The 11,211-nt window shown below is 36.8% G+C and overlaps 3 protein-coding genes across 3 annotated transcripts; 2 read left to right on the top strand and 1 right to left on the bottom strand.

The window, feature by feature from the left end:
- Window positions 1–1,315: 1,315 nt before the first annotated feature.
- On the top strand, window positions 1,316–4,715 carry LOC306899378 (uncharacterized protein). The gene is made up of 2 exons (XM_079465577.1): window positions 1,316–1,775; window positions 3,130–4,715. The coding sequence occupies exons 1-2, from the start codon at window positions 1,443–1,445 to the stop codon at window positions 4,363–4,365; spliced, it is 1,569 nt and encodes a 522-aa protein (XP_079321703.1). The 5' UTR covers window positions 1,316–1,442; the 3' UTR covers window positions 4,366–4,715.
- tk2 (thymidine kinase 2) lies at window positions 4,693–8,401 on the bottom strand. The gene is made up of 10 exons (XM_079465588.1): window positions 8,083–8,401; window positions 7,767–7,804; window positions 7,566–7,640; window positions 7,398–7,451; window positions 7,182–7,271; window positions 6,530–6,603; window positions 6,344–6,432; window positions 6,158–6,237; window positions 5,922–6,002; window positions 4,693–5,823 (listed from the first exon to the last, which is right to left on the bottom strand). Exons 1-10 carry the CDS (start codon window positions 8,243–8,245, stop codon window positions 5,737–5,739), a joined length of 831 nt encoding a protein of 276 aa, XP_079321714.1. The 5' UTR covers window positions 8,246–8,401; the 3' UTR covers window positions 4,693–5,736.
- Window positions 8,081–10,906, top strand: cklf (chemokine like factor). The gene is made up of 5 exons (XM_079465599.1): window positions 8,081–8,202; window positions 9,705–9,881; window positions 10,216–10,371; window positions 10,541–10,636; window positions 10,743–10,906. The coding sequence occupies exons 2-5, from the start codon at window positions 9,795–9,797 to the stop codon at window positions 10,854–10,856; spliced, it is 453 nt and encodes a 150-aa protein (XP_079321725.1). The 5' UTR covers window positions 8,081–8,202; window positions 9,705–9,794; the 3' UTR covers window positions 10,857–10,906.
- Window positions 10,907–11,211: the final 305 nt, after the last annotated feature.

Genomic DNA, 11,211 nt, shown 5'->3' with positions numbered 1-11,211 from the left:
TCAAACAGAGGAATGCTGATTTCACCCGGAGTTGACACACACGATTGGTCCACACAGTGTAACGTCCATCAAACTCACCGAAGCTGTGTATTGTCATTGCATGTACAAAATGTAAATATATTTTAGTACCATTTACTAGCTGTGGTTAATTAAGTTAAGCTACTTAAAAATGTTTCACTTTAAAAATCTATCTGGAGAAGTAACTTTCATCATAGTTTTACAAGAAATATGCTTAAAATTACCAGCAATTTGGTAAATGTTCATCCTCAGTATCGTTAATTTTCATGAGGGTTTATTTCATGAGGGAGTCCTTCCTTACATGTAATTGACTAAATTCATATTTGATAGGTGTGGTGTTACTACCGAGTTATTATTTTAAACTAATTTACATTACACAGCCCATTTTTAAGAGAAAGCAAACAGAAACTTTCACTTGACATCTAATATGATGTTTAATATTACTAATCTATATAGTATCATAATAATACAGTGATAATATTCCAAGGCAATATATGTTCATGTTTATCATCTTCATATAAATTTGGTATTGATGGCAGTTGAGATACAAAGAATATACAAGCATTCACATTTCATTTGTTCATTTATTTATTATATATACTGTATATTTCATGATAAATATCACTTGTATTTGTATTTTTATTTGTATTATAAACATTGATATTATTACTAGTATTTGGGGTACTAATTCCATGTTACATGTCATAATACTTGTTACATTAATAAGTTCAAAATAAAATGCCACTGTGTTGTGTGAAAGAAAATATCTGGAAATAACAATTGCTCTACAGCACTATGTAGATTCCTGGTTTATTAAAAATATTATACTAATAATAACTATGCACAATGTAGAGACTGTATTAAAATCGACATAGCTCACGTTCTCTGTAGTTTCACACGGTAATAAACCAAATGTTTACTTTGCTAAGCCATTTTGGTGTTACGTTGTCATCTGGTGGCGAGGTTCCTGACATCAACGTCATGCCAAACACTTTCTCCACTAGATGTCAGTCATGTTTCGCACATTCTAGCAGAAAATAACAAAGGTGACTTGAAGGCATACCACTAACCGGTTCTCGTTTTTTAGCAAAACACGGACAAATACAAAAGGTGTCATTCACTGTAATCATAGATATACAACCGAATAAGTGTTAGGTGTGCACCGAGGCTGAGATGACAGAGGTCGCAACTACATCGCGGATGTCTGTGATACGGGACATGGACATTTATAGACATGTAGGCGGTTTTATTTGGTTGACAATTGTGAAACTATAAAGAGACAATATGTATTTGAGGCTCTTCCGTATTTGTGTTGTTGATATATTCATCATACCTCTTCATTTGCATACTGTCTACTTTCGCTTCCTCGTTTGACATCGCTTCATCGGGAGTTGATCAAGTTGATCGCTTCGCGTCCTATAATCATGACCGACAGCGTCGACGATCAAACGCCGGTGTCGCGTAAAGACGTGCTGGCGAAGTATGTACAGCACTACGACAGAGTTTCGTCTGAAGGTAATGTTAAAGTGTGTTCAGATCGACAGGTGACGGATGAAGGCAGACGCGTGTTACTGTCAGAGGAAGAGCCGCGGAAGAGGTTTAACACGCTGGATCTTTATCAGATTCTCTATGAGCGCGTGCAGTACAAAGACTATCAGAGACACATCCAGGACTTTATAAAAGCCACAGAGTTACTGGAGTTGTTCTGTGTCAACCTGTTTCTGTTTCCCTGGAAGAAGGAGATTCAAACTTTGAAGGTAAATGGATGGAAATCGTGTCAGTTCAGTGCTGTTGGCTGACTTCCTGTAAACCTCCTGTTTGGTTTATACGTCATACGCGTCCATCTAGACCATAATGCCTGAGACTGATATTACTTTTATGACTGACTTTTAACAACAAACACATTGATAGCATATCTAATAAATAAAAACGAGTGCAATACATTTGTACATGCCAACCCTGCTGAAAGAAACAATAGAATCAATCGCAGGCATTTTAATGGATGTTATGCTTATAATTGGTTTTAATGGACACAATAATGGTCTCTACTGTTAATGTGTTGGTTTTGTTGGTGGGATGTTATCTGACAGATGGGAGCCACTGGAATAAGGCTCTAAAACACATATTGTAAGGTTTTAACGGAATAGTTTACCTTTAAAATGTATCATCATTGTCGCACGCTGTTTGTGATGTTCTTTCTTCTGAAATATGCAAAAAAACGACTTTATTGAAAAATGTTGCAAAACAATGCAAGTCATTAGGGACCAATGGTTTTCTGTTTCCAACATTTTTCAAAATATCTTCTTTTGTGTTCTGCAGAAGAAAGAAAGTCATATAGGTTTGAAATGACAAGAGGGTGAGTAAATGATGACAGAATATTGAACTATTCCTTTAATGGTAAACAGCTGATGGCTCATGGTATTGTAATGGAAACCATTAGAATTTAAATAAGTTTGTATTTTCTCCAGTACTAAACTAACATGAACTAACAAGCAATATCGTTTTTCAGCTTTTATTAATGTTTGTTAAAAGTACAACTATTCATGTAAACTCACGGTGCATTAAATGAAGTTCCAACTAATTCCAGAGGAGCATGAGAATGTAATTCAACCAATCGTAGTCCCCCTCACCTCTGTCCCACAACTGTTTTATGCAGCATTCCTCCTCTACCCCATCACATCACTCTCTACTGGTATCTATGCCAGTAAAGGGGGGAGTACTCTTGATTCGGGCCAATATTCCGAGCTCGGAGCCTTCCCCTCGGACAACATGCTAAATTTGCTTTATTTCCCCAGATCACATGTTAATGCGTACTCGTGAACTAATGTTAAAAACATTTGATTTTAAAATGTATTAGTAAACGCTGAATTAACATGAAGGTGAATAAAAGTTACTAGAAGTACTGCTCATTGTTTAGTTTAAGTTAGCTAATGCATTAACTAATGTTATTAACGCAACCTTATTGTAAAGTATTATTGAATATGTATTGTTAATTCATCAGGCATAGTATCTTCATAAAGTGAGTTTATTTGTGTAGTGCTTTTGACAAATTGTTGCAAAGCAGCTTTACAAAAAACATCCAGAAGTTGATTGTTAATGTTTTTCTTTTAGACATTCACTGGACACTTTGTCTACTACATCAAGCCAATTCTGCCGTTTGCCAAGAGTATTCTTCAGAGTATTGGTTACAGCATTGAAACAGACACCGAGTATAGACTGTCTGACAGTGTCGATCCTGACAAGTCCAAAAATATGGGATTTGACCTTTTCCTCGCCAGATTAGAATGTGAGTACCTCCTTGAGCTCATGGGCAAGAAATCACACGTGGAATGTCTGGAGATCCTCCAGATAAGAGCTGCTCCTCTAAACGTCATTGATGGAGATGATGTCCCGGGGCACACAAGTATCTGTAATCCAAATGAAGATGTTCTTCAGGAGGATGGGCATGTTGAAGGTGGCTCACTGGTCAATCCAGAGGAACAGCAGAGACAGACCATTAAAACGCATAACCCTCATGATCAAGAAAACCTTGAGACTCAAGATAGTACAATCACCGATATAGAAAGACCATCCAGCTCATTTATGACTGATGATAAGTCTATCCTGGAAATGCAGGAGAACTACCCAGACCTGGCTATACGACAAAAGCCCATTTTCAGTAAATCCCAGAAAAAGTCTACACAACCTCTTAAAGCCAAGGAGCTGGTTGGATTGAAGGGGTACAGCGCAGCCCTGTTCCCTGGGGTTAATAATGACATGAGTGGCCCCCAGTCTATAGCCATGCACAGTGAGACCACCACAAGCAATAATACATTACATATCCCAAATGCAGCTGTAGAAGTTCAATGCTTAGATGACAAACCACTGGTGCTTCGAGTGGGAATGGTGTTGCAAGGATGCAACCGTGAGGGGCCACCGGAAAACTCTCTGGGTGAGCTAACGGAGCAAATGGGCAAATTGCAAATGAAAGAACTCTGTGTAGATGAGCCTCTCAAATACCCCATAGAGGAGACTACTACACAGGCCCAGCCGTGCAATGGCAATAATGTCCATGCCGCAAAAACTCAAGATGGGATGAGCTCGCCCATCTTATGCAGCCCATCTCAAGAGCATATCTGCAACATTGTAGGTTGCAGGAGCTGTGCAGTGTCTGATGCTGTTTCTGGACAGGACAACACCATTAAAGAGCCTCCTCAGTCCATTTACATCCCCAGTTCTCTCTCGCCATTGGGACCACCGACTGACCTCCATCAGACTGGAAATGAGGGTTCAAGTTCTCAACTCCACAAGACTGCCACATCGCAGCAACCAGATGATGACATCACCCAAACATATGTGATGTTGTAGAAACACACAGTATTCATTCCCATCCGTGTTAGAAAGTGTATTAAAGTGTGCAACAATATGGAAATGCACTGACTATTCTCAATGATGGCAAATTTCCTTTTAATTAAGCACTGAGAAGCCTTAAAAAAACTTATTTATGAAGAATGTCTGTGTTCCCTATGATAGTTTTTAAGTAAACGAAGGGTTCTTGCTGCTTTTTTATTACCCTGCTAAATAAGTTTTATGTCAGAATAACTAGAGCTTGATTTGGTATCGTGCCTTACTGAATGTAAAGACAGTTAAAATGTGTACCCACTTGTCTTAATGAAATGTTCTGTAAGAATGTGTGTCAATGTCATACTTCCTTTTATTGTCAGAAAACAGGTGCAAACTTTTTTTATGGATCTATAGCCCTGCTAAAACTATAGTTAACTTCATACAATTACATGACTCTTACAATGACTTACATTACAAACGCATTAGAACTCATGTAGCATCGCGCCTGTCGCGTCCGGTGTAGACACAGGGTTAGTGTTAAAGTCCCACTGTAGAACTTTTGCTCACAGTTCCCCCATGTGGTTGATAGGCACAATTGCCTGTTACCAGTGTTGTAAATAATGTCGCTGTATTAGCTTCCCCGTTGGCAGCGCAACACATTTCAATGTGTTTACTACGCTGGTGGAATCGGCGAATACAGAAACATTGTTTGGAAACCATGTGAAACTCTTCCGCAGGCAGGGGATGGGAAGGGGTGTGTGTGCTGACCCGAACATAGAATTTACAGTGTGTGGTTGTTGTCCACTACTATGAGGTTTCTCAGGTAGCATCCGGAGTAGAATTAATCCGATTAAGAGTATTTTAGAGACATTATTTTAAGGTCGAAAAACTACAGTGTGTGACAACAAACAGCAAAATGTAATAAAAACATCTAACATTTTATTAAAACTTTACTTTGATATAAATGGTCAGTAATGCATCCAGTAACTACTAAACACAGATCCCAATAGTTAATTTGTTAAAATATCTGCAGGTCCTCAAATAGCAAATTGAACTCAGAATGAACGTAAAATGAACTCATCTTTCCAAAGACGTGCGTATTGTGGAATGAAAAAATTTAAACAAAAAATCTGCAGTCGTCTGATAAACGTAAACAATTTTACATGAATACATTTATACCACAAAAACCACCAAAAGCAGCATTTAAATAAGACACCTACAGCATGTCATATCGACTAATTTACAAATCCACTACTTTGTAATGCGAGAGGAATGTTTGCACAACATAAATCTAGAGATTCAGGTCACTGAAGTGCTGGCTCCATCTGTCTCTATGTAAGCTGATGTATTTGTGGATTGATATGGCCATTGTTCTCACTGAGATCCTCTACTTGGTCAAGAGCCACGTGCCATTAATATCTTCTCTCTGTTCTCCTCATACTGATGCAGCATCTTCTTAAGATCGTGGTCTGCTGGGATTACCTGCCCACCAATTTAAACACACAAAAGAGTATTACTGAATGGAACATATAAGCTGGAAGACAGGTGATTTTCGTATGATAACTATTAAAAAGACTCACAAGGACTGGAGCAGGGACGGCAAAGGACTTCTGATGAATTAGCCAGTCTTCATACAGGTTATGGATTGATTCTAAGTATTCCTAAAGGATGATGAACAACAGTGACTTTGTGTAATATCAGTTTTAATGAAATGAAATTATTCTTACTATACTTTCTAAACACTTTTAGGTTTGAATTGTTTTGGTTTTTATGCCTCAAGGCTTGATTAAACAATTGTTAATCATTTTATTCTTACCATTGGAATAACCTTCTCTTCCTCTCTGCACCTCTGCTTTAGCCTCTCATAGCAGGTCTGTGGAGAGGTCTGCAGGTAAACTGTTACCAGAAATCACACACACAAAAGTGACATTATTAACAGAATTTCTGACAAAGTTACTAATCAAGTAATATTTGCGAGGCAATACTGATTTATATGCCATACCAATAAGGTTGACAGGAATGTCTATATTCTTAATGATCCACTCAAACCATTCACTTAAAACAGCAAAGTCCACTTCAGGCATCTTTCCACTGTCAACCAAGCACATAACATACATCTTGTTACAATAAGCTCATTGTCTCAACGTTTTGGTGGCACATAAAGCCATTTTAGTCTTATAATATATACCTTTTATAAAGATTCTCCACAAAAATGTACTTTGCACTGAAGATGGACCTTTCCAGCATTCTGATTGGTGCTGTCTGAATACGGAAATGGCAGAATAAAAAATAAAGCCAATTCAAGTTTTCATTCCAATTTGTTACAATTTGTGTTTATTAGATCCAAATACTGTGTATTATTTAACTTAATTCTCACGAATGTGAATATTTAAGTACACAATAAAGAGTGTAATAATATTTTATTTTTGTTTCACTACAATAAAACGGATGCACATGCCTACAGGGCTTAAAAACCACAGCAACTAAACACAACTGATTGTAGGGTTGTAAATAATAGAGCTTGTTAATCGACATCACGCCGTATTGAATGTTGCGCCATTTTGGGAGGATCGCTGCTAGTGTGTTCAGTGCTTTGTTTGGTTTTTCTTGTTTGATTAGGATATATAACTATGGCAGGTCGATATTGCTGTGTTAAAAACTGCTGTAAAAGTCGTTCAGGAAAAGCCCCTGGTTCTTTCGATTTCGCCAGATATCATACAAAACAAGTAACGGTACATATCAAAACAATAATAGCAACGGAGTATGATCCTCACAAGATGACGGCACAACATTGTGCGTGACGCCAGCTTCATATTCTATGTACTGTAAATTGAACATGCCATTGGTGAGACATGTCGATCCAGCATGGTCAGTTGGACGTATGTCTGAAGGGTGAGCCCCCATCTAGTTGGGTCCTGGTACATCAAACCCTATAAAAATTAAATATGGTGTTCAAGCCAATTACACCTTTCTACAATGATAACACATACATTTAATGCAATTTTTTAAAAGGGCGTACAAGAAGATTGTAGGACACCCTACAAACCATACCCTACCAATGGATTGCTTCCATGCACATTCCTCCATTTAGACACAGGCTCTGTCAAAACCTGAAAGACAAGAAACATTTTAGTCGTCTCCTAAATACCCAGCGAAAATATAGATTTCAGGTTCTAGCAGAAGCATTGTGCATAAATAAATGCATTAAAAATTAAGCATATTACCTCAACGTCACTGGTTTTGCTGAAGTACTCCAGACATGTTGTCTTCCCACTTGCAATATTTCCCTCCAGCCAAATCTATGGATGCAAATGAATGAGTACCATGAACGTTTCTAATACATCGTTTCATCGCCAAAATACATACCCCATGTTTTATAGAAAATAATAGATTTTCATGATAAAAGATGCAGTTTTGCAGCTTACCACAGATTTCTTATTCTCGCCATTTCTGACCAGTTTGCCTTGAGAAGAAGAAAACATCATGTTAAACAAAGACTCCTTTTTATCCTTCAGATCATAACGTTGTGGCAGCAATAAAAGAAGCCGGGATGCAGAAGGCAGCAAGCTTAAACCGTAATCAATACTGTTAATATTTAAGACACGATGATGATTTTTCATAAAATACTACTGTGGGTGTTGCCTCTAAAACAAAACAAAATCTTGAAATACTGCAACACTAACGGAGAACGGCAGCCGGAAGAGGCTTAACGGATCGTGACAGCACGGGTGCAGAACTTACTGAGAGATGCACTGCTGCTGTTGATTCTGCTGCTCCACGCATGTCCGATCAAGTGCCTCTTCAGAATAGGAGTTTGACGGGCAAACACATTTGATGGCAGATATTTATGTGAATACAAATGTAAGTCGATACGACAAATATATTTTAAAAAGTTAACAGTCATCTCGCTCAACTCATCTATGTTTACTTAAGAAATATAAAACTACAAAAGTGTTGATTGAACTCATGTTACGAACAACCACAGCTTCCGTGTTTACCAGGTTCGTGATATGATACTTGCAACAGTGATTATCAACCAAAGCATGTCAAAATAAAAGCCTACACGGCAAAATAAAGGCTTTTTAAAATATCATGACATAAAGATCGTGAACGTCTAAATTTCTCTTATGTAAAGACTTGTTTTATTATGTATATACGTGCACGATTGGAGCACTGACCCCGAATCCTCGATGCTTCGATAGCCTGATTCGACAACCGATATCACAGTCGAATCTTCGCAGAAGTGTTATGATAAAATAATTCATTATTATCGAGTAGTTTTAAAAATAGTTTTGAGGCGAGATCTCGTCTAGTATTGTCTGGCACAGCATTGCAACGTGATATTTAAGTAAATACGATTTCCGTTAATTTGCTGCCTGTGTTTTGAAAATTATGTTCCCCCGCATTTCAAACTTTTTGACTAAACACCTTTATTTTGCACATTGTGACTTGATTCTGGCTTATTTGTTTTTTAAAATTATATTATAAAGGTATAGTCTGCTCTAAACTAATTCTGTAAATTAATGTGTGATTGATTTTTGGTGCATCAATGTTGCGCTGCACAAAACACGTCTGATTCGACCATCAGTCGACTAACGTGACCATTCTGATGTAAATCCTTAGTCGGGGACAGCTTAAAATAGACTAATTAACTTAAAAATAGACTAAATAGATTATTTTTCAAAAGATAGTTACAATTTACTGCTGTTATATCACAGGAATAAAAATGATCAATTAATCAAATAGAAACACTTTAAAATAACAATTTCAGTTTCATCTGCTTCATTATTTTAAAGGACACACTCAAGCACAAATGTCTCCTATATTGGAAATGGGTAGGCTAATCTTTATCTTGACATGATTGTATGCTATAGTCACTCTGTATTTTGAAAATGATAATACTCTCTAGATCAAATGTCATGAGATTTCATAATAATACATTCATTGCAAACTGAAGTATGATCACTGTTCTATTATGTATGTCTAAAGTTTCAGTTAGCTAAAGTCATTATTCATGAAAAACGAGGACTGTTAAGTTGCTGTTTTTTCATTAATATGCGATAACTCCGCCTTAATTTAATAGAATTTTTGGGCGTAACAACATGGCGGCGCAGTAGCTTCAGTGTAATCACGTCATGGACCATCCAGTCATTTATATTGATCAGTTATTGCAATGGGCCTTTAAAGAGACCTCTGTCATTCCCTGCTGGCATTGAGAATCAAGCCTGTGACCTTAAGGTTATACAAGTACAATGCTTAACCATAGGCTTAAACTTATTTGTCATTCTAGTGTTACAGACCTTTCCTAGATTAAACATTTATCCAAGAATAATATTTAAGCTCTTGTGGGTGATTTTTTATAGGGTTGAGTCATTTCCTGAAACTAAGAGGAAACACTTATTCAGGAAGTAATGTGCCAAGTTTGTTTGAAGCAATGATCAACACATCGACATATGCACAAAAACCCAGTTAAAGACACAATGGAAATTGATTTGGAGTTGCTGAAATCAACAAAAGGTCTACTGAAAATAACAGAAGCGGTGAGACATTTACAAAAAATTAAGCTTGTTGTAAATTGCACATACAGTAAGCTATACGATGTCTGTAAGAAAAACAATGCCCTGATTAAATTGGTGACTCTGTTAGAAAGCCTTGGTTCATAGTTTGTACTTATTTTTGTAATAAATTAGATGTTACTCATAACACATTATTAGAAGAACATTTACCAACCAAAATAAAATTTTGGTTTTAAAATATAAAATTGTTCCACATACATCTTATTGTCTATATAATAACGGTCCATACAGATATTCATTACTAGCGTATGCTGCTTAATCAGTCAAACTTATCTTCACTGTTTTATCTCCTGGCCAGGTGTTTGTTTTCGTGGCTCTTGTGTGTTATGCTGTGGCATCTAGACCTCCCTATATTGCAGCAACGTGCATGGAGTTTTTCATTACACTTGGCTTTCTTCTCCTTTACCTACTGAAACTCAACAAGATGTTTACCTTCATCTTCTGGCCTCTTATTGTGAGGAGAGAAAATACATGTCATCTAATACATTCACGATTCGTATTAACAATAACATTCATCAAATTGTGTTATTGCCTTGAGAGCTTTGCATTGGTAACACTACTGTACTAATAGTGTAGTACCAAAAATGTGACTTTGATCTGGTAAATTATCTTTTCTCCCACAGGATGTGTTAAACTCATTTTTTGCTGCAGCATTGATGTTGATTCTCAGCCTTTTAGCTGTTTCTACATATAGAGTGAAGGGTACTCTGGGTGGAGGGGTAAGACACACACACACACACAGTGTACAAAGAGTTCTGTAATAATTACTATACCATTAGCCTATTATGCGCCATGTTTTCACTGTGGTTCTTTTTTGATTGACAGATTGTGGGTCTTGTGGCTGTGGCCTTGTGGTGTCTGGATGGTTACATCCTTTTCAAGAAAATCACATTCAACAAGCCCAGAACGACAACAACGGATCATGTAGAGGAAAAATAATTGTGCACATGGTCTCATGTTTGTTAACAAAATAAAATAGAAAATATTGTAAAAAATAAATCATATGTACTGTTGTTCATTATCTTTTATAATCTCTTAATCATCATTAGCAGCGTCAGTATTATATTACCAGTGTCTACTTTAAATTAATTTATTTTCCCCTTAAAAGATAACTGTTGCTCAGAAATGCACTTATATGTCAATTGTCCCAGTAAGAAAGCGTTAAAGAAAGAAATCAATGATGGAACTCTTTTGGTTTTGTGAATGTAAGCATTTGAAAATGCTTTGCATTTATTATAGTCTTATACTCCAAACGGATCTTTCAAGGTTGCTGAAGCACGTTAAACATTTTAGG

The sequence above is a fragment of the Barbatula barbatula genome (genome assembly GCF_947034865.1).
Source record: "Barbatula barbatula genome assembly, chromosome: 1".
Lineage (NCBI taxonomy): Eukaryota > Metazoa > Chordata > Actinopteri > Cypriniformes > Nemacheilidae > Barbatula > Barbatula barbatula.
Note: the sequence above shows the minus strand (reverse complement) of the source record. Positions and strands in the feature narration are given on the sequence as shown.